We start from the raw sequence: 24,291 nt of genomic DNA on the forward strand, positions 1-24,291 counted from the left end.
GGAACGGGCCGTGACGTCGGTAACGTCTGCGTTGGCAAAACATTGCCTCTACCGAGACCCTCGGACCCCGTGTTACGCTTGCGCTTAATAGGCGAACAGTCTTCCGACGACTGCAAAAGGTCAGAGCTGTCCCAATGGCTACAGCCAGGACGCTGGACCTGTCCTGAAGGGACTGACTTTCGCTTCAAGGGTCTAGAAACCTTGCGCCAAGGTTTCTTGTGCGATAAGTCATCGGAGGATGAGGAGAACACAGTCTCACCCGTCTTATGGTAAGGGCGATCTTGACGAGAAACGTCCGATACCAAAGAGGGAACGTCTGTACGTTGGTTAACGCCTCTCGTCCCCTTAAGTCCTACGACATTACTTCTCCCTGGTGCAGGGGAGTCTGAAAGAGGTCTCGGACTAGGGGAGCGACAAGCACGAACAGACGAACCCTCGTTCGCAACACTAAATACACTTTGCGCACTTATCACTTTATCACTACGATTTTCTGTTTTACCACTCTGACACTTCAACAACTTAACATCTGACATGAGTTGGTTACGGTCCGATGCTAAGGACTCAACTTTTTCGCCTAAAGCTTGAATCGCAAGAAACATATCCCGCATGGACGGTTCATGAGTGCTAGTAGGGGGTTCAGGAACAATTACTACAGGGGAGGGATTAGGTTCAGGGGCATGGGAGGAGGAAAATTCCAAAGACCTAGAGGAGCTTCTCCTCACCCTATCTCTCTCCAGCTTACGAGTATATTTGTCATATTCAAGCCAGTCGAATTCCGACAAGACCACGCACTCATCAGTAGCAGCAGAGGAAGCGACGTCACGCCGCTGCTGAAAAGACTGAAATCCTTGTGACTGACCAACAACAACAGCTGAAGTTGATTGACGCTCGACGTCACGTCGGAACTGCCTTGACTGCATAGACTGAGCAGGCAAAACAACCTCCAACTGCGGTGACTGACGCTCAACGTCACGTCGAGGCAACGGAGCCGGTCGGCGAACGTCAGTGCGGGGCTGCGGCGGCAGCGGCTGAACGTCAATACGAGACTGCAGCAAGGGAGGATCTACGTCACGTGACTGACGTGAAAAACTACTGACATCACGTTTCAAAGTACTAGAAACGTCAGCACTAACGTCAAACGGACGAGTAAACACTCGTTTGGGCGGCTGACGGCCAGAGTCTCGATCAGCGTAATGGCGACTCGAAAGCAAAGGATCATCGCGAACCTGCTCAACGTCATACTCTTCCATAAGGGAGGCAAGCTTAGACTGCATGTCCCGCAGGACAACCCACTTCGGATCAACGGGAGTCGGAACGGGCCGTGACGTCGGTAACGTCTGCGTTGGCAAAACATTGCCTCTACCGAGACCCTCGGACCCCGTGTTACGCTTGCGCTTAATAGGCGAACAGTCTTCCGACGACTGCAAAAGGTCAGAGCTGTCCCAATGGCTACAGCCAGGACGCTGGACCTGTCCTGAAGGGACTGACTTTCGCTTCAAGGGTCTAGAAACCTTGCGCCAAGGTTTCTTGTGCGATAAGTCATCGGAGGATGAGGAGAACACAGTCTCACCCGTCTTATGGTAAGGGCGATCTTGACGAGAAACGTCCGATACCAAAGAGGGAACGTCTGTACGTTGGTTAACGCCTCTCGTCCCCTTAAGTCCTACGACATTACTTCTCCCTGGTGCAGGGGAGTCTGAAAGAGGTCTCGGACTAGGGGAGCGACAAGCACGAACAGACGAACCCTCGTTCGCAACACTAAATACACTTTGCGCACTTATCACTTTATCACTACGATTTTCTGTTTTACCACTCTGACACTTCAACAACTTAACATCTGACATGAGTTGGTTACGGTCCGATGCTAAGGACTCAACTTTTTCGCCTAAAGCTTGAATCGCAAGAAACATATCCCGCATGGACGGTTCATGAGTGCTAGTAGGGGGTTCAGGAACAACTACTACAGGGGAGGGATTAGGTTCAGGGGCATGGGAGGAGGAAAATTCCAAAGACCTAGAGGAGCTTCTCCTCACCCTATCTCTCTCCAGCTTACGAGTATATTTGTCATATTCAAGCCAGTCGAATTCCGACAAGACCACGCACTCATCAGTAGCAGCAGAGGAAGCGACGTCACGCCGCTGCTGAAAAGACTGAAATCCTTGTGACTGACCAACAACAACAGCTGAAGTTGACTGACGATCGACGTCACGTCGGAACTGCCTTGACTGCATAGACTGAGCAGGCAAAACAACCTCCAACTGCGGTGACTGACGCTCAACGTCACGTCGAGGCAACGGAGCCGGTCGGCGAACGTCAGTGCGGGGCTGCGGCGGCAGCGGCTGAACGTCAATACGAGACTGCAGCAAGGGAGGATCCACGTCACGTGACTGACGTGAAAAACTACTGACATCACGTTTCAAAGTACTAGAAACGTCAGCACTAACGTCAAACGGACGAGTAAACACTCGTTTGGGCGGCTGACGGCCAGAGTCTCGATCAGCGTAATGGCGACTCGAAAGCAAAGGATCATCGCGAACCTGCTCAACGTCATACTCTTCCATAAGGGAGGCAAGCTTAGACTGCATGTCCCGCAGGACAACCCACTTCGGATCAACGGGAGTCGGAACGGGCCGTGACGTCGGTAACGTCTGCGTTGGCAAAACATTGCCTCTACCGAGACCCTCGGACCCCGTGTTACGCTTGCGCTTAATAGGCGAACAGTCTTCCGAAGACTGCAAAAGGTCAGAGCTGTCCCAATGGCTACAGCCAGGACGCTGGACCTGTCCTGAAGGGACTGACTTTCGCTTCAAGGGTCTAGAAACCTTGCGCCAAGGTTTCTTGTGCGATAAGTCATCGGAGGATGAGGAGAACACAGTCTCACCCGTCTTATGGTAAGGGCGATCTTGACGAGAAACGTCCGATACCAAAGAGGGAACGTCTGTACGTTGGTTAACGCCTCTCGTCCCCTTAAGTCCTACGACATTACTTCTCCCTGGTGCAGGGGAGTCTGAAAGAGGTCTCGGACTAGGGGAGCGACAAGCACGAACAGACGAACCCTCGTTCGCAACACTAAATACACTTTGCGCACTTATCACTTTATCACTACGATTTTCTGTTTTACCACTCTGACACTTCAACAACTTAACATCTGACATGAGTTGGTTACGGTCCGATGCTAAGGACTCAACTTTTTCGCCTAAAGCTTGAATCGCAAGAAACATATCCTGCATGGACGGTTCATGAGTGCTAGTAGGGGGTTCAGGAATAACTACTACAGGGGAGGGATTAGGTTCAGGGGCATGGGAGGAGGAAAATTCCAAAGACCTAGAGGAGCTTCTCCTCACCCTATCTCTCTCCAGCTTACGAGTATATTTGTCATATTCAAGCCAGTCGAATTCCGACAAGACCACGCACTCATCACACCGATCTCCTAATTGGCAGGATTTACCCCGGCAATTAGAACAAACGGTATGTGGGTCGATAGAGGCCTTGGGAAGACGTTTGTTGCAATCCCTCGCACACTTGCGAAATTTAGGTCCAGGGATAGGAGAAGGGTCAGCCATATTGAACAATCAGAGAAAATCCAAGTCAAAACCAAAGTCATCAACAATAAACACTAGCCAAAAAAAGGGTTTCAAGAGTTTAATTGAAGAAAAAACACCAACACTAGCCAAAAAAATGGTTTCAAGAGTTTAATTGAAGAAAAAACACCCGTCACAGCGAAAGCTCAAAAACAACCAAAATAAAGTACTTCACCAAAAAGGTAAAAAACTCAAGGTCATCAGCGAGCGGAACCAACTTGTCGACAAGACCGACAGAGAAGAACTTGAGACTTTGACAAGTATATGCGGTATCTGGCCGATAGTCGGTGCTGGTGGGCACACCCGCAACCTTCATGGCGATCGCTCGCGAGTTTTTGGTATCTGTCGAGCCGTCCGAGACGTCAGCTATTATATATTCACCGGCTAAGTTTAATATTTAAAAATATATACTATGAATAATGCCCAGGGCCCCCCTCTCCACCCAAGCTAGGACCAAGGAGGGCCATGCAATGGCTGCTGATGACTCAGCAGATAGACCTATAGGCTCCCTTAAACACCCCCATCCATAGCTCACAAGGATGGTGAGGTTGCAGCGACCAAAGAAATTAACAAGTTTGAGCAGACTCGAACCCAAGTCAGGGACGTTACCACATCGGCCACCACAACCCTAATGTTCTGATAAATTTTCTTCTTAGGTTGTGCAAGCTGGAAAGTCAAGGTCCTAAATGGTCTCTAACGGGAGGTCTCATCCAAAAATGGAACACAGCAGTATCCTATTTAGAAAAGGGAGGTAGGAAAGCACCCAAGCTCATCAAACACAGCCCGACAAAAGGTTGATCGGGTATTTTGTCTCATGTGGCTACTGGGTACCAAGGGGAACCAGGGTCAAGGGCCTGGGAGACTGTGATATAAGGCTGTGGTCACGGCCCCATGCATCAGCCCCAGGGGCCATGTCATGGGGTCGTAGTACCGACACTCATAGGGGTGGGAACCACGTAAATGTTGTTTTCCAAATTGTAGCAACCCCCCTAGGAAAGGTAGTGTCTGCCAGAGTATAACTAGCAACTATGACTGACCTTCCTTTGCTTCTTGATTTCTTCTTCTCATTAGGAAAATCATCAGAATCAGAATCTGAGGATGAGGAAGAAAAGCTGGAAGACAAAGGGGAATGAATCTCTTCTTCCTCTTACCAATTTCTTCTTCAAGATCTTCAGGTAGAGAGTAATTATTGATTAAAAGATTTGAGATACCACCTCAGATAAAGCTTTCCTAAATGAAGTAACCACACAGGTTGTTCCGCCATGAACAACAACACTAGGGGATACTGTCACAGGGGAAGCAGTAACCACGCTCACTAGTACTTGTAACATACACAACAACAGTTTGGATTATAGAAAGAGAGAGGGAGAGCGATATGGGTTCTGGTCAGAGGCACAAGGCATGGGTGACAGGCATAAGCTAACAGACACAGGGGAATGGCACTAAAGTAAATCTCTAGTCCCACAGGGGGGGGGGGGGGGGGGGAAAGATCCCCACTGGGATCACTGGTACTTGATATGTTGAATCTGCTGGCTGTGGAGTCACTAGTGTCACCACTGGTTCTGGCATTGGGGATACATGGGCTAAGTAGCCATGGTTACCCACTCCCTCAAAGACATCGAGGGCCTACTGGCATGATGTCCGTCTGCAAGAAAAAAGCCTCCATCACATGTTTGGCCGAGGCAATCACACTCCACAATCCTTTAAAAAAAATTCTTTCTTTGATGTAGATCAGTCCTCCCTGCTCCAGAAGCACAATCTGGGACAGCCAGGGGCATATATCCAAAAGCTTCTGCTATACGTGAACCCAAAGAGAAACACAAAGTGCTCAACAGTCTCTCTGTTAATTCATGGGCTTACCGTGAATAACACCAGAGAAGACTTGGCCTTCTTACTCCACTTAAATTCAAATGCCCACCTACGGGAGGTCACAATCTACAGTCAGTAAAAAGGGGATGATTATAAACAATTATTTACTTAACATAGTAAGTGGATCTACGGGATTGTTGGTTTAGACCTAAACCAATCCAGTATACAATATGCATATGCAATCCTGTTTCGTTCCATTATTAATACGAAGTCAATAGTAATCATTAAAACTAGCAAGTGTAAGACAAAGTTTAAACAGCCCTGGAATGGACAGTATATCCGTACTCATTGTGGCCAAAGACAAAATTGAAGTGTCGTCGACACGCAGGTGGGCAGGGCTATTTGCCCATGCATACCCCTTGCTTTTAACAATTTTAACGGTCGTTCAAGCTCAAATGACAACATTTCCTATTTCCAAGAATAAAAGGTTTGTATACAAGTAGGACTAAATAAACTGTAAGGAAAATTATTTTTGATATAGCACATTTGGTCAAGGGACCAGCCACCCATTGAGATATTACAAGAATTATAGGATCAATTAATGACTAGGAAGAGTGTCTAAAGTTGGTTCTTCTCTAGGCGCTCTTTCCCCTACCTACGCATGCACCCAATAGTCAAGTATTCTTTGTACATTCTACTCTTTTTTTTCTCAAATACATTTCACAATGGTATACCTTCCATACCTTACCTTCTTATTTAGTGGGTACTACTGTAATTGTTCAGAGACTATTTGTCCACATGGTAAGAGGTATAAGAGACTCTTAACCTATGGTGTGCAGCTCTTCTAGGAGAAAACACTGAAATTACACCAATGTTCTACAATCTTGGATAATGCCATAACCCGTGTACCATAGTCTCAATGTACCCTCTTGCTTAAGGGTACACAAAGCATACCTAAGCTATACTATGCTCCCTCTAGAATTTTTTTTTTCAAACTGTATTAGGATTATTAGAAAAGCCAAGAACACTTATTGGTTTACCAAAAAAAGGTTACTTTTTCATTACATTTTCCTTTTCTCTTTAAAAAAAAAAACATGGTTGTCATTTTACTAATATTACTTTTTCTTCATAACAGGCTCCTGTCTCTATTGGTGGCATTGGACATGTAGAATTCTGCTTTTTTATATTACAGTATAATAACAATAATAATAATAATAATAATAATAATAACAATAATAATAATAATAATAATAATAATTACAACATGCATAATAAGTCTTGTCTTTTCTGTACCATAGAGCTTGAGAATGAGTGTGTCACCAACAGTAAACTTACACAGCTAACAGTGACTTTCTGACAACACTTATAAAGAGTATGAAAATGTAGCTATAACTTGCACCTTTATTTCTTGCTGATAAAAAAAAGGTTTCGCATTTCAGTGACGAAGCAACTACATAAATTGTAATACACAAAAATAATAAATCCATTACCTTTGCCATTGTTTTAAGTAGAGCTCTAATATCAGACATAAATTTATGATGAGTTGTGAGATGAGTTCGCACAGTAACAACAGATGACCGAACGTTATCAGACGCCTTTTTTAGTTCAGCACTCCTTTCTCCAACAAGCTTTGTTAGATGTTCAATATGATCTGGAAAAAGTCAGATAATATAATCAACTGTTATTTTTAAAAAAATTTCCCGATCACAGTATAAAGCCTTTACTTATCATCATCATCTCCTACGCCTATTGATGCAAAGGACCTCGGTTGGATTTCGACAGTCATCTCTATTATCAGCTTTCAAATCATACTTCTCCATTCATCATCTCCTACTTCATGGTTCATAGTCCTCAGACATGTAGGCCTGTGTCTTCCAACTCTTCTAGTGCCTTGTGGAGCCCAGTTGAAAGTTTGGTGAACTAATCTTTCTTGGGGAGTGCAAAGAGCATGGCCAAACCATCTCCATCTGTCCCCCACCATGATCTGATAAAGTAATCTCTCTTATAATTTCATTTCTAATCCTGTCCTGCCATTCAATTCCCAATATTCTTCTGAGGGCTTTGTTGTCAAATCTAAATAATCTCTTGGATATTGTTCAATTGTCATACCATGAATCATGTCCATGCAGTAACATTGATCTCACTAAACTTATATATAGCCTTATTTTTATATGTAACTTCAGGCAATCTGAATTCCAAATTTTACTTAACCTAGCCATTGTCTGATTTTTTTTTCAGTCTTTCATTAAACTCAAATTCTAAATATCCTGTATTAAGAGATCATAGTTAATAAATATTTAAATGATTCTACCTCATTAATCCTTTCTCCTTCCAATGATATTTCATCTTCCATTGCCTATTCTGGAAGATGAAATTACCTCTGTCTTTACCTCTGTCTTTCTTCCATTTATCTTGAGCCCAACCTCATGTGATATTTCATGCATTCTGGTAAGCAAGCTTTGCAAGTCCTGTGGTGTTTTGCTAATAAGGACTGCGTCATCAGCATATTATAGGTCAGTTAATTTCTTGTTACCAATCCAGTCCAACCCTTCTCCGCCATCCCCAACTGTTCTATGCATTACAAAATCCATGAGGAGGATAAACAACATAGGTGGCAACACATTCCCTTGGAGTATTCCACTGTTCACTGGAAATTCATTCAATAGGACTCCACTACCATTAACTTTGCACACTGCTATGTTCATGAACAGACAATCAAATTTACATATCTAAGAACAACTCCATAATAACGCAGGACTCTCCACAAAATTGGCCGGTGTACACCATCAAAGGCTTTTTCATAGTCCACAAATGCCATCAAAAATGGATTTCTATACTCTACACATTGTTGGACCACATGTCTTAAAATGAAAATTTGGTCAGTACAACTTATACCTTTTCTAAATCCTGCTTGTTCATCTCTCAGCTTTTCATCAATCTTTCTCTCTAGTCTCTTTAGAATGAGAATACTATATATTTTCATGACAACTGATGTAAGTGGGATGCCTCTGTAATTATTGCAATCAGGCAGATCTTTTTTTTTTTTTTTTTGCCCTTTTCACCAACACTCCTAGCTCCCATTCATCTGGTTTTGCCCTTCACACCATATTCTACAAAATAATCTTGTAAGTATTCTGGGAGTCACTTCATTTTCGGCCAATATCATCTCAGCAGTTATTCCATCGTATTCAGGGGATTTTCATCTTTTTAGTTTTTTTTAATGATAGCTTCAACTTCAAACACACTGAATTCATTCATAGGCACATCAACAGCTTTATCAGCTTCAGGTATATCAAATTATTTCCTTCATATCTCCTATTCCTGACCTCACTTGAGTTGTCCATTCAACATTGCCTTTCTTCATCTTCTGTTGTTATAACAGATCCATCTCTCTTTTTTAATGGGTATATGCTTTTCTTCTTTGCACCACAAGAGATTTCAATAACGATTCTGTGAGCAATTCTTAAACCATAGCCACTTCCTGAATTCATAGCTCTGTCAACCTCATCTGCTTTCCTGTCTAAATATTCTCTCTGTCATTCTTGGCTTTTCTTTTAACTTCTCTATCAATACTGAAATACTTAGCATGCTCTACCTTGTAATTTTCATTACTTCCTCGAAAACTTTCAACAATCAATTTCTGTCTTTGTCTCCTTTTTATAGTATCCCAAGTATCATTTGATATTCAAAGTTTTCTCCTTGTAACTTCTTGCTTCAAGAATTCCTGGACACACCAGTCCATTTTAGAATAATAAGACCAGCAAAAGAGCACTACCATGCATAAGGGTTCTTCCCTAATATTACTCCCTGGGATAAAGTTTCCAACTTTGTTTTGATTGTTCTGGAAGACTAAAGATGACAGTTCACGGTTGCAGGTACGGCTTCATAACAAGGAGAAGGGAGACGAATCCTCTTGGCATTCTGTGGCATGGTTAAATCACTGAAGCACTATTTAAAAAGATAAAAAGTTCCAAGAGAGCACACTGCTATTCGTTTGAGAAAATAGGTCTGTCAAAGGTCAGAGGACCCATATAAAGACCTAAAAGTTGGAGACATATTGAACTCCTCAGAAGAACACTAAGGACTTCTGTAGTAAAGAAAAATTTCACTGGATATATGAAAAATCTGTTCAGATAGACCAGGGAAATTCTGAGTAGAAATGACAACTTTTTGGCCAAAACATCTAATGTCCTCTGGTGGGACCTACAGTATATCATGAAATACTTGCTGAAACAATAATAATTTTTTTCAATCCGGAGAGTTAAAGTACAATATTTTGAGACATGATTTTCCTTTGCATGACTGTTTGCTTGTTTCTAAAATTTCTACAATTAAAACAAATTTAAAAAGTAATTTGTATTTTTCCTAGCTATACAAACCCGAGTTCTTTAAACAGGTATATGTTATCAACACAAACTGGAATGGCTTTAAAATCGTTAATGAGGTAGTTACTGACAGGTGGTGAGCATGGGCAAGAAGGCCTGCCCCTCCACCATTTTTTACCAGGCGCCTCAGGACTGAGAGGGCTGGTTACAGAGGGAAGTTTTACCTTAAAGAACAAGGGGAGATCAGTCCAGAATAATATACCTAGCTTATGATGATAAATGAGTTGGTATAACTTCCATCATTCTTCCCCTTGTTAGGAAGGATGGGGGGAGATACTTCTTTAGATTAAAGAATGGAGCTTAGAAGTATAACTTACCAGCACAAGTCAGATCTAGCATGTATCATTCTCAACTACTTTGCCCAAAAGAAAGGGCACAGGAAAAACTACTTTGCCCAAAAGAAAGGGCACAGAAAAAATTAGAGCCAGTCATTCTAGAACTACATTTATACATTATCATTTAAAAGATGCTTTCTGTCCTGTGTAGAAGCTGGGCTGGCTATACAATAATTTGAGCAGCCACACCAGGACCATGCACAAAGATGTCAAGGGACTTGTGGGTATACTCCTGTAGATAAAAGGCCATGAAGGTGGTCTGGGATTTCTAAACCACAGTCCTCAACACCTTGTCGACTGAGAGCCACACCAGGACCATGCACAAAGGTGTCAAGGAACTTGTGGGTATACTTCTGTAGATAAAAAGCCATGAAGATGGTTTGGCATTTCTAAACCACAGCCTTCAACACCTGGTCAACTGACAGCCTCACCAGGACCATGCACAAAGGTGTCGAATGACTTGTGGGTATACTCCTGTAGATAAAAAGCCATGAGGGTGGTCTGGCATTTCTAAACGACAGCCTTCAACACCTGTTCGACTGACAATCACACCACGACCATGCACAAAGGTGTCAAGGAACTTGTGGGTATACTCCTGTAGATAAAAAGTCATGGTGGTCTGGCATTTCTAAACCACAACCTTCAACACCTGGTCAACTGACAGCCACACCAGGACCATGCACAAAGGTCTCAAGGGACTTGTGGGTATACTCCTGTAGATAGAAAGCCATGAAGATGGTCAGGCATTTTTAAACCACAGCCTTCAACACCTGGTCGACTGACAGCCACACCAGGACCATGCATAAAGGTGTCAAGGGACTTGTGGGTATATTAACGTAAATAAAAAGCCATGAAGGTGGTCTGGCATTTCTAAACCCCAGCCTTCAATACCTGGTTGACTGAAAGGTTCCTCTTGAAGGCTAGGGTGGAGCCTATACCCCCAACTTCTTGAGCTCTGGTCCCATCTGGTAACTCAGCCCTTTCAACAATTAAGGTATAAATTACGAGGATCATCTCACAAAGCCAGAAATGTGTGTTCCTTGACACCTCTTTATTAGTCCTACTTTTGCTAATGAAGAGTCACTGACACTCAGGCTTGAAATATCAGGTCCTCTACAGATAGCACTGCAGAACCCTTATGGGACACAAAAGCATCTCCTCTTGATTATCACACGACACTTTAAGTAGAGAGGGGATACAGAAGGCCTCAAACCAGGGGTTGTGCACCAACGAATTCTGCGTCTCGTCCACAAAGCCAGGCACAAACTAAAGGAGACCTCTTTCTACCCCTTAGTGTGTGTGACATAGTAAAACAAACTGTGCAACTCACCTATTCTTTTTGCCATTTCTAAAGTTAGCAAAAAGTCTTGCAACCCAGATCTCTATTTGACAACCTTCTCAAAGGCTAGAATGGGGTATGTGTAAGAGCCTTGAAAATGAAGGTCATATCAAACTCCAAGGGCCTGAAATCCCAGGGTGAACAAGACTGATTGAAGCTCCTCATAAGCACATATAACTCCCACTTGGAGGTCTCTAACCTACAGTCAAAAGACCATGCCATGGCTAAGCGGTAGCTTTTGACAGCGGTAGAGTAGTCGGAGGAGGAAGAACTGCAAACATTTCGTCCTCTTTCTAACCTTCACATCAGGCTCTGCAAGCAGAGGATTCAAGATCTTGGCAACCAACTATGGCAACAATCCCCCAAGGGAAGAAACCACTAAGGTTACTCAAACAGGAACCACAAGACTGGGGAACATTACCACAGGCGAGAGGGTAAGCGCACTCACAGGGACCTGCGACATAGACATAAGAGGGGTCACAGGCATAGAGGGAACAGAATAAATGGGCCCTGGACAAACAGGAACAAAGATTGGGTTAACGGCCACAGGGGAAAGGGTAGCAAACGCGAGGGTGACCAGGTCAGTGTTACGACCAAAGGAAAAGGAGTGACAAACACAGGGGTGGTATATGGGGTATTACCTGGTACCTGGGCAACACACACTTTTGGTGCCTAGGCTGACTTATACCTAATCTTAGGCATATCATCTACAGGTGCCAGAGCTTTTCTCATAGGCACTGGTGTCACATTACAAGCCTTCAAAGTCCTTTTGGGCTTGGGAGGAGGTACCAATAGGGACATCACTGGGGTTACTGACACTTTGGGCACAACCACACCTTTCACCACTGGTGTCACCTTGGGAGACACTGGCACTGGGGACACCGGGAGAGGGGTAGCATTAGCTACCAGCTCCCTCAACAGTCATTAAAGACTTGCCTAAAAGACCTAAGAAGGCCCAATCTGTCCTGAAGACAAACTCATCAGAGGTCTGCATCGGAAGGGGAGACGAGTCTCCGACCTTCAAGAGAGTGCGGCAAACACTGGGGTAAAAGACTTAACAACAGAACCTTTAAAGCCCGATGACATAGCTCCGAGGGCTCCTTGCCCACGGGGACCGAGCTTTGGGCGTATGCGCATGAGCGGTGGTAAATGACACTTAATTAGCCCATGGAAGAAGCGAAACACTTCTTTAGTGTCTTCTTTGGGCATTGCCAAGAGACCGCAGAGAAGGCTCAGCTCTCTTGCTCCCCCTTCAATGCACATGCTTGTCACTGTACATTTGATACACGAGGATGATTGCAAACAATCACATCTTAAAAAAGCACACACACACAGAGTGCAAGTACAAATCTCTTGCTTTACATCCACAGCAATGAATAGCCAGCATTTACTTTCCGAGAGAAAAAGAAAATTAAAAGTTTGTTTAAAATCTTGCGACAGGTGGAGGAGCGATGCTTCTCACCTGCGCTCACTACCTGTTGTTAACTACTATGCCTTCTCAATTATTTCAATGGCTATTCCAGCTTGTACTGAAAACATATCCCTATTCAAATGACGAAAGGTTTTTATAGTCGTATGAACAAATACATTTTCTGTGGTAATATTTAAAAGTACAGTTGGTAAAAGAAATAAATTAAAGCCTTCTAAAACAATCAAAATGTAAACTAAATCAGTACTGAAAGAAGGCTGTAGTAATTCAAATGAAATTAGGGGTTGAAAGAAATCTTTAAACAGCAACTAATCTTGCATGTGCCAGTTTGAACATAAAAATAATGTAAAAACATAAACATATAAGAATATAAACTAATGATATAATTCACAATATTTTCAAAATATAAATCATATACCCAATTTATTACACAATTTGTTACAATAGTGCACCCAACTTCCATACATGAAACCAATATGAGTCTTACAGTTGTAACCTTTAAAGATGAAACTAAGACAGGGTACCTTAAAAAAGGAGAGGAAACTTGAAACTGTTCAATGTTTTTGGAGTAAAACTAAATGAAATACCAACTAATCAAAATTACAATTACTTCAAAATTTACCTGAAACAGCAACAGAGGCATTTTGTATCCATTTCGTATTGACATCACCTGAAAGAGGGCAAAGAGACACCAACACTTCCTCTTGAGGGTTCACAGTAGTATGGTATCTCTCCATAAGCATGCAACTTTCCCGACAACTGTTCAAAACCTGTAAAAAATTTATAAAACAAGTGATTTTATTCAAATGGCATATCTTTATACTTCATTGAATGCCCATTATGTATGTATGTATAGAAAAAGACAGAAAGGTGAATGAGAAGACTCAATAAGGGAAAAACATTCTATCTTGGAATAAGGTTCAACAAGTAATCTACCCATAAATTATAAAAACACAGTACAAAAATCCCTTTTAATACAAAAAATATTACTATAATTTATACTGTATTATCATTCTATTATTAACAAATTTATTGACTATACCCACTAAATAACATTTCAAATCTATTACAATATCCATAAAAAAAATTTATACTTACTTTTGTGAAGCTAGAATCCCATGTGATGGCATCTACTGTATGGGTTCGCAAAGCTTCGTAGTGTAAAACAGTGTTGCATATTGAAGCAACTTCTTCACTTTTTTGCACAAGATCGCTTACACTGCTAATAGCAACCTCAACACCACCACTGAATTCCTCAAGAGCCTAAAATAATTTCAACTTGTTAAGTATGGTCCGGATTATCTTGTAAAACTTATTTCTAAAAATAATTTACTTGTCTCACATACATGATGCATATCTACTAAGTACTTTAAATAATATTTCACACCATTACTAAAAATATTTGATTACAGTATAGAATATGTAAATACTTTATTAATCTGTCCTTAAAAAACTTCAGGTTATGGTGTAAAAACTGCATATATTTTGGTTTTGACAAAACCTATTTTTACATACTTGTGCAACTGTTGGGTTAGATCCCGCAGCCCATTTCAGACGCTGTTCAACATTTCCCGTTAAGTTTGTATACTTTTCCCGTAACTCCGAAATATTTTGGTGAAGTGCATGAAGTGTACTAACGCTTCCTCTTAATTCCCCAAGTAATGCTCCTCGACCTGTGTAAATGAAAATCACCTTACGAAAAACACCCAAATCTTCCATATGAATTCTGCTTCATTACACAGTGAAATCATACCCTGAATAGGGTTTGACCTCTAACTTTTATGTGCTGGGACTTAATAACCTCAGATGTTTTAAAAATGCTGCAACTATTAAATTTACACTGCAAAGATGACGAACATCAACTTAAGACGTTCAAGGTTTTGGCCAGTAAATAGAGAATCCAGATATGGACTAGCGTATTAGCTGGTATACAAACGTGTAAATCAGAAGCATCCCATACATGAAACTGCCTCTATCCGGCAAACCTCCAGATGTAGAAAACACAAAAAATTCTTGTCTGAATGATTTTGACTAAACATTTTGAATCTGGTGAAGGGTTATATTCAATAAATTCCCTGGTCTAGGACCTAAGGAGAGCTTAAACTACCACCATATAAAATACATGCGATTGATTTTCTGAAATGCTTTTGAAGCCATTTTCCCAATATTTCCTTAGTGTTATAAAATGCTGTTAGTTCCAAGAATACTTTCTACAACTCTATCTGCCCAGGTACCTATAATTACCAAAATTCAAGAGATAAGATTCCCAAACTACCAATGAAGGATTTTCATATTAAAGGTTAATGAGTGAGGGATGGGAGGGAATACCCTTATGGCAATGGAAATCCTGTTATCAATGGATATGGAAATTCCATCAACACAAGTAGAGATTTCCTACTTCTGTCAAATTGAATGATTAATAGTGACCTATACCTGTTGAAATGGATCTGGAGAGAATTAATTTGATAATTGTACAAGAGTGAGAACTTCTACAAGGATGAGGTAGCATAACTATAACAGCTATTTATTTACTATAAAGTTCTTTATTTCCTTTATTAGTATAGAAGCAGTTTGTTTTCTTTCATAATCAATTACATTTTTTAATGAATTATGATTATTACCTACTCATTCCAGGAGACCAGTAAGACAATTCCAAACAGGCTTTCATGAAGAATTTACTCTTATATAAAGTGGAATTATAGCACGTAGAATTAGGAGGTAAGCCCTCTAAAGATCAAAGATGAAATGTAAAAGGCACACAGCAGTCTAGAGGGAACAATAACATGACAATTTGCCCTAAATTGTATTTTTCCTAGCTATACAAACCTGTAATCACTTAATATAGGAATTCGCTTCAGCGCAGCTGAAACTGCCGAAGAGAAAGAAAACCAGGCAGTTGTGCTGATTGGTTGGCTGGCGGTATGGGGTGGAGCTTAGCTCCAACCACAGCCCCCACCCCCTTCACCGCCAGCCCAGCCCACTTTCCTCATTCAAATGCTTCAGGCTCAATGTGAAACATGAGAGGGGTGGTAGAGGCGGGCATTTATACTAAATGATTACAGCTTTGTATAGCTAGGAAAAATATAATTTAGGACAAATTGTCATTTGTTCCGACGCGATATACAAACCTCGTAATCATTTAATATAGGAAGACTCACTGGTCGGTGGAAGGTCTGCATTTGTTGCATGTGAACAGCTAACTGCTCGGATATAGACCTGGTCTCGAATGAGAGCAGAGAACTAAATCCACCTACCCCTGTCTCTCGACCTGACATGATGGTGGGGTCTGAGAGACTGGGAGCCGGGTTGCGCCATGGGTAAGAGCATCGCGTGACCTGAGAGCGTGAATGTAAGAGAAACTCGACCCTAGGGTTGCAGTGACTAGATGAACTTCCATAACCAAAAAGCAAAGGGTTTATACATCCACCATCTCCCCTGCCTAGCAGAAGACACGGGGAGAATACCTGTAAACAAACTCTAACAATCTTACCTCGGAAGACTTTTCTTGATGTATGGGACTCCAAGGGAGAAGACAGAGAGAAAGGCGGAGCACATGCACACTGCTTTCACACTGCCAAACATACCATAAAAATCAAGACAAGAGACTTCCCTGTCCCGGAGGAACTGGAGAGAGGTCAGACAATAGCTTGAGCCGCTACCACAAGGCCAAGAACAACGGTGTACTTGTGTGTAAACTCCCTCAAGTAAAAGGCCGTATAGGTCTGGCGTTTCCAAACGCCAGCCTTCAGCACTTGGCCCACTGCAAGATTTCTCTTGAAAGCGAGTGTGGGGCAATGCCCCTGATCTCGTGAGCTTTAACCCTCGCTAGTGCTTGGACTCTTGAGGAAGTCTCATACGCCTTGCGAATGGTTTCATGGATCCAAGATATCGTGTTCCTCGACACCTCCCTCTTGGGTCTGCCGGTGCTAATGAAGAGTCGTCGACATTCAAGTCTGAGATGCCGAGTTCACTTAAGATAGTGCCGGAGACACCTGATGGGACAGAGGAGCCTCTCACCTGAACCACCACTCACCGCATCCTGTAAGCAAGGAATAGTGAAGACCTCGAACCTAGGATCGTGGATCGCTGGGTTCTGAGTCTTGGCCACAAACTCAAGCACAATACTCAAGGAGATCTCCTTCCAACCCTCTGCGTGAGTGACATTACAAGAGAGGCTATGTAACTCCCTGACTCTCTTCGCCGATGCTAAGGCTAGCAGAAAAACAGTCTTAAGGGTCAAGTGCCTGTCTGAGGCACAGCTCAAGGGTTCGTACGGAGCACGAGTAAGAGACCCGAGAACTAGAGTGACATGCCACTGGGGAACTCGAAGTTCCCTCGGGGGACACGACTGTTCGAAGCTCTTAATAGGCATAAAAATCTCCAGGGCGCTGGAGATATCTATGCCCTTCAGACAGAACACCATTGCAGAGAGGCACCGACCGGAGAGATACCCCTTCCACTACACCAATCACAGAAGACCGACCACTTCCCCTGGTAGACTGAGGAGGAGCATCTTCTAAGGTACCCTGACATCTCTTTCACAGCGAGTCACGAAAAGCCTCGCATTCTGAGATTCTGGATAATCTCCACGCGTGAAGTCTGAGCAACTGCACCGCCTGGTGGTTCCTGCTCGACAAGGGTTGCTGAAGGAGATTGGACCAGTGTGGTAGCTTTCTCGGTGCCTCGACCAGAAGCAACAACAGATCAGGAAACCACTCCATATGTGGCCATAGCGGAGCAATGAGTCATCCTGAGTCCTGGGGTTACTAGGACCCGGGACAGGACTGCGCGAAGCAAGCAAAAGGGGGAAACGTGTAGCAATCTAGTCAATCCCAAGGATGTTGCAGTGCGTCCTCAAACGCAGCCGCGGGATCTGGTACTGGAGAACAAACACGAGAATCTTGGCGTTGTGCCGTGTTGCGAATGGGTCGATGCATGGTTCTCCCCAGAGGTCGAGTACTCGACTCGCTACCCAAGGGTGAAGAGACCATTCTGCCCCTATTACCGTATATTTTCGCGTATAAGGCGACCTTCATATAAAACGAGGTACAAAATTTGAGCAAATTTTTGTGAATTCATCTCATATCGGCAGTATAAGACGACTGCTCAATCATAAAACCATCTGTGTATAGCCTAGGCTAGCTTTTGCAACACCAGATATCTTATGAAATATAGGTTATGAAAAGATGATGATATTACTTACTGTATCCTTATAAATTAAAAATAAATGAAATAACAAAACAAATCCTTTACTGTATTGTTTTCCTAGAACACACGTCTCCTAGCCTGCATAGTTTTGTTTACGCTCATCAGCTGTTCACGTACGAAATGCCCGTTCATCCTCTTTCTTCTTCTTCTTTTATGTTCTTTGATGTTCTTTGCTAGTTTGTTATAAAAGTATAGGATAATGTAAAGGTGGAAAGTGTCATAAAATAATTCATAAAATACGGGATCTCAAATGCCATGGATGGCAGTGAAGACGATTTATTGTACGAATGTGACGACGAAGCCAAAGTCGACTCACGGGAACCGGACTGGAATCCTTACGATAATGGCGTATATGATAAATCTCGTGATATGTTCGAACAGCTTTTCGAAACAGACAGTGATAACTGTGAGGAGTTTTAGTGGTGTTAGATTTATACATGTCGCAGGTTTGATGTTTAATATTGATTGGAAATAAAGTTTTACAAATTTTTAGGTTTTAAATACAATACTGTAATGTACCGTAATTTTTATTGAGAAATAAAGATTGTACCGTTTGTAATGCAAAATTGTTATTTACAGCTAAAAATAATAATTTTTAAACAAATAAATAATATGATATCCTATAAGTTATTACTATCGTAATTAACACTAGCATTTAAATTACTGAAAGGTTAGCGAGAGAAAAAGTTGCTAACAACGCAACCAATACTCGATGTTTACATTTTCTTAGCTGTGCTCGTATGGTTAAAAGTTGGAATTATTCCTCAAATTTATCATTTATGCCATTTTTGTAGATATGCCAATAATATATACGGTAAAAATTGTTTCATTACTTTCATTATACATTTATATATTAATGTAAATCATTTCATGTGTGTCAGTGGTTATCGCACCTCAACCTAGGCTAGCCTACTGATAAACCAGACATAGAATTCAAGGTGTGATTTTTATAACGGTAGTATAAGACGACCCCCCATTTTTAATGATTAAATTTTGGAATATAGGGTCGTCTTATACGCGGAAATATACGGTACCTGGTCTCTGCGACTTACGTTGTCTGCCAGAACATTTCTCTTGGCTGGAATGTACCTGGCTGACAAGGTTACCTGTTGACTCTCTGCCCACAGAAATACCCGCCTCGTCAACTGCTGCAAGTGACGTGAGAGCGTGCCCCCTTGCTTGTTGACGTACACGACTACGGACATGTCGCTCATCAGCACTACCGAGTGCTCTCTCAAATGGGACCGGAAATGAATGAGTGCTCTCGAGACTGCCATCATTTCCAGCACGTTGATGTGCAGGTGCTTCTCCTCTTCCGACCACACACCTGACACGACTAGGTCGTCCAGGTGTGCACCCCACCCTTCCGTGGACGCGTCTGTGAACAGACGGAAATGAGGTGGAGGAGGGTTTATAAGAAACCCTCTCATAAGGTTCTCCTCGTTTAGCCACCAAAGGAGATCCTCCCTTACCTCGCGTTCCATGAGAACCAGACGAGAGGGAGAATCGGTGGCTGCCGACCACTGCTCCTTCAGACACCACTGAAGGGAGCGGAGATAAATCCGTCCAAAATGAACGAGCTTCTTCAGTGAGGAGAGGTGACCTAGAAGAGCTTACCACTGGAGGGCTGGAAGATGTTCCTGCGACAGGAACGGCTGCGCAACCTCTCTGAGTCTTCTGATCCATTCTTCCGAGGGAAGAACGCAAGCTGCTGCCAAGTCGATCAGCATTCCCAGATACTTCACCTTCAGATTAGGAATGAGGTTCGACTTCTCGTAGTCCAGCACGATCCCCAGATCTCGACAAACTGCCAGAAGCAAGTCTCGGTCCTGAATCAACTGCTCCTGCGAGGGAGCGAGAATCAGCCAATCGTCGAGGTACATCAGTAGGCGGATGCCCCTCGAGTAGGCCCAAGCTTGCTACCGTCGTTAACACTCGCGTGAACACTTGGGGAGCTGTGCACAGTCTGAAGCACAGGACTTTGAATTGGTGCACCGTGCCCTGGAAGGTGAATCGGAGGTACTTTCAAGACCGATGAACTGGTACTTGAAAGTACGTGTCCTTCAAGTCTATCGAAAGCATGAAGTCGTACTGCCAGATGGCTAACAGCACAGCAAGAACTGTCAGCATCTTGAACGCAGTTTGCTGAACAAACTTGTTCAATGGCGAAAGGTCGATGATCGGTCTCCAATCTCCTATCGCTATTTGACAAGGAAGAGACGACAGTAGAATCCTGGTGACTGATCGTGCACGACTTCTAGCACATCCTTCTCCAACATTTCCTGGACTTCCGCCTCTAAAGCTAGAGCTTTCGGAGATGTTGGAGCGTACGTGTGGAAAAAGAGAAGTTGCAACTCTAATAGGAGCATTCCTGAGGCCAGGGCCTCTCCTGAACCAATCTGTCTCACCAAACGAGCGGCCACTGCCTCGCACTTTTTGAGGATCAGATTGGTATACTGGGAAGCAAGCTGGTCCAAGAGAAAGACAACAGCTTTCCCACCAGACAAAACTAGGTTCCTGTACTGCTCCATGTGTTCGGGGGTAGCGAGCTTGGTTTCCCGCGCGAACACTGTGGCCGTACCATACCGGTTGTCGAACCATGAAGCAGCCTGGAGAGCGGCTGAAAAGGAGACACTCTGAGATTTCAAACTCTTGACCGCGGAACCCCCAGCAAGCACTACAACTGCGTTGTCGAGAGGGAGAGGACAAGGCACAGAAGACTATGTGACGTTGTACCTCTTCTGTGGCTGGAGTGGTTGAGGGAGAAGCTTGTTTGAACCTTGGCTCCTAAGCGAGTCACCAGGTCCTACGATCTGGTCACTCACTCAGTCCAATGCTCGAGCAGCCTGTCTCGACCAGGGTAGCGTGATGGGCCGTGAACTACCTTCGGGAGCTCCCCATAGGATCTCCAAGGCTGTACTGTACACTTATCCTCAGACGCTACCGCAGGAGGAGCCCTGAGGCCATTAATCTCTCGCGTGAGATTAATGACCTCTAGGAACGCCGACTCCACCTCGTGATCTTCCATCTCCACAGCAGGTGAAGGTTGTGGAGGGGGCTGATCCCTCGGTCCCGCTACATACGGAGGTGTAGGGAAAGCGACATGCTGCACGGATGATACATCCCCCATGAATACGCTTGCTCTGGTCCTAAACCTAACCAGGCGTGTATTCAGGAGACGAGGAAGGACCCTGGCAGGGTTCATCCCTGATGGAATGCATCGAGGCTCCCACTGGGACCTAGGGCGTGACTGGTCACTGCGAGCCCCACGAAGCTCTCGAAGGATCTCGAGTGCAAGCGGGGTCGCTGGGAACTGTAGCGCTCACACTAGAAGGTGTAGACAGGTTAGTCGCACGAGGTGGTGTGCGCGGCCTCACCTGTTACACGGCCAGAAAGCATGGGGGTCGGCTGCACCTCGCGTGGCTGTTATGCACGAGAGCTAGACTGGTCGTGCACGACCAGCCCTCATGTCGCGGGCTGAGCCGCGAGGTGGCTCCATACCGGGTCCGAGTCACGCGGGTTGAGTGTGCAGCTGTCTGGGCCTGCTCACGCGACACACGAGTTGCGGAGTCGGTCAGCGTGGCTACCCCCGTGGAGGTAGTCGTGCGTACTGCGGATTCTTCACGAGAGACCACAGCTGTGATTTCTCGTGCCGAAGCCGGGACTCTCATTTCCCCGCTCAAGAGCGGTTCAACTCGAGTCTGAACAGCAGCTCGGGGGATCGAGTACCCCGTCACCATGCTCTGAGAGACGATACCTACCTCCCCAAGCGCGGTTGTCATGCATGGAGGCCTTGCACGAGATTTGCCGTGAACAATCCCATGAGCGTGGGGAACACGGGAATCTCTCGTGTCGCCCTCATCCTCCGGAGTAGAAGAGGTGTCTCGGGGCGCCATGTCCCTTCGACTACGACTGGGCTTCCTGTCCCTCTTCGCTTTCCTCTTCTTCCCCTTCCTCTTTCTCCTTGGGGGGAGAAGAGTCAGAGTCAAAAGATGAAGACGAAGAGGAGAGAGAGGAGGAGGAACTAGGAGAGGAATACCGCCCACGCTTCCTCTTCTTGTGCCCTCTCCGAGGTACTGGAACGGTGGTGGAGGCAACAGCAGACGACACTGGACGAGGACGAACAAATGTATCGAGCCATATCCGTAGGAAGAGCCGTGGTTGGTGAACGTGATGAACCTGAAAAACATCTTGTATCAGCAGGAGTTTTTAGCAGATTCTCATTTTAAATGACTTGCGGGCAAAGCTGTAAAGGGTTTACCAGCAGTCGTTAACAAAATGATATTTTCATTATAAAATAAATTTTTTAATATACTTACCCGGTGAATATATAAATAGCTGACGTCTCCGACGGTCGACAGATTCCAAAAACTCGCGAGCGATCGCCATGAAGGCTGCCGGGTGTGCCCACCAGCGTCGACTATCGGCCAGATACCGCATATACTTCTCAACCAAACCAGTTCTTCTCAGTCCGTAGGGTCTCTATCGGGGAGGAAGGGAGGGCCTTTAATATTATATATTCACCGGGTAAGTATATTCAAAAATTTATTTTATAATGAAAATATCATTTTTAAATATTAAACTTAGCCGGTGAATATATAAATAGCTGATTCACACCCATGGTGGTGGGTAGAGACCAGTATTAAAACAATAAAGGCGTATATGCTCAAGAGTTTTTGACAAATATTCAAAAAACAAACTTAAGTATAGGTACCTGGTAAGGAAGCTGACTCTGATGATTACTCTGCCTCATTAGTCCGCTATCCTCACGAAGCCCAGCGATCCTCTTAGGATGCTGAAAGACTCCCAGGAGCTGCTATATCCAGGGTGAACACCCCTATAACAGGACCTCATCAATACCCTTAATCTGGCAGCTCTTAAGAAACAATATTTTGACCACCCGCCAAATCAAAAAGATTGCGAAAGACTTCTTAGTCTCCCGTACAACCCAAAACAAGATTAAAAATTTCAAGAGTAGATTAAAAGGATATTGGGATTAAGGGAATGTAGTGGTAGAGCCTTCACCCACTACTGCACTCGCTGCTACGAATGGTCCCAGTGTGTAGCAGTCCTCATAAAGAGTCTGGACATCTTTCAAGTAATATAAAGCGAATACCGACTTGCTTCTCCAAAAGGTCGCGTCCATAATACTTTTAATGGATCTATTTTGCTTAAACGCTACTGAAGTTGCTATCGCTCTAACTTCATGAGCCTTGACTTTAAGTAAATTACGATCCTTCTCACTTAAATGAGAGTGTGCCTCCCGAATCAAAAATCTAATAAAATAAGACAACGCATTCTTAGACATGGGCAAAGAGGGCTTTTTAACGGAGCACCATAAAGCCTCTGAACAACCTCGTAGCGGTTTAGTTCTGGATAAATAAAATTTAAGAGCTCTAACGGGGCACAGCACTCTTTCAACTTCATTCCCCACAATCTCAGAAAGACTGGGGATTTCAAATGATTTAGGCCAAGGACGAGACGGAAGTTCATTCTTGGCCAAAAAACCAAGTTGAAGAGTACATACTGCTTTATTAGTGGAGAAGCCGATGTTCTCGCTAAAAGCATGTATCTCACTAACCCTTTTAGCCGAAGCCAAGCTCACCAAAAAAAGTGTCTTGAGGGCAAGATCCTTCAGGGAGGCTGAATTTAATGGTTCAAACCTGTCTGACATAAGGAACTGTAGGACCACGTCCAAGTTCCAAGCAGGAGTCGAAATATGACGCTCCTTGGAAGTCTCGAAAGACTTAAGCAGGTCTTGGAGATCTTTGTTATTAGAAAGATCCAAACCCCTATGCCTGAAAACAGAAGCTAACATGCTTCTGTAGCCTTTAATGGTGGATGCAGAGAGGGAGCGACCGTTTCTCAGATAAAGCAGAAAATCCGCAATCTGCGCTACAGAGGCACTGGAAGAGGAAATAGAGGAGGACTTGCACCAGTCTCTAAATACCTCCCATTTCGACTGATAGATCCTGATGGTAGAGGATCTTCTAGCCCTCGCGATCGCTCTAGTTGCCTCCTTCGAAAACCCTCGAGCTCAAGAGAGTCTTTCGATAGTCTGAAGGCAGTTAGACGAAGCGTGGGGAGGCTTTGATGAAATCTCTTTACGTGAAGCTGTCGCAAGAGATCCATCCGCAACGGCAGACTTCTTGGAACGTCTACCAGCCATAGAAGTACCTCTGTGAACCACTCTCTCGCGGGCCAG

The 24,291-nt window shown here is 43.9% G+C and overlaps 1 protein-coding gene across 1 annotated transcript in view; it reads right to left on the bottom strand.

Moving 5' to 3' along the window:
• Window positions 1-24,291, bottom strand: part of nonC (serine/threonine-protein kinase Smg1) — a 357,997-nt gene that overhangs the window by 33,233 nt on the left and 300,473 nt on the right. Inside the window, 4 exon segments of the mRNA XM_068344859.1 lie at window positions 6,881-7,041; window positions 13,501-13,648; window positions 13,977-14,141; window positions 14,394-14,551. Coding sequence (XP_068200960.1) covers window positions 6,881-7,041; window positions 13,501-13,648; window positions 13,977-14,141; window positions 14,394-14,551 — 632 coding nt within the window.

Source organism: Palaemon carinicauda, chromosome 21, assembly GCF_036898095.1.
Source record: "Palaemon carinicauda isolate YSFRI2023 chromosome 21, ASM3689809v2, whole genome shotgun sequence".
Taxonomy (NCBI): domain Eukaryota; kingdom Metazoa; phylum Arthropoda; class Malacostraca; order Decapoda; family Palaemonidae; genus Palaemon; species Palaemon carinicauda.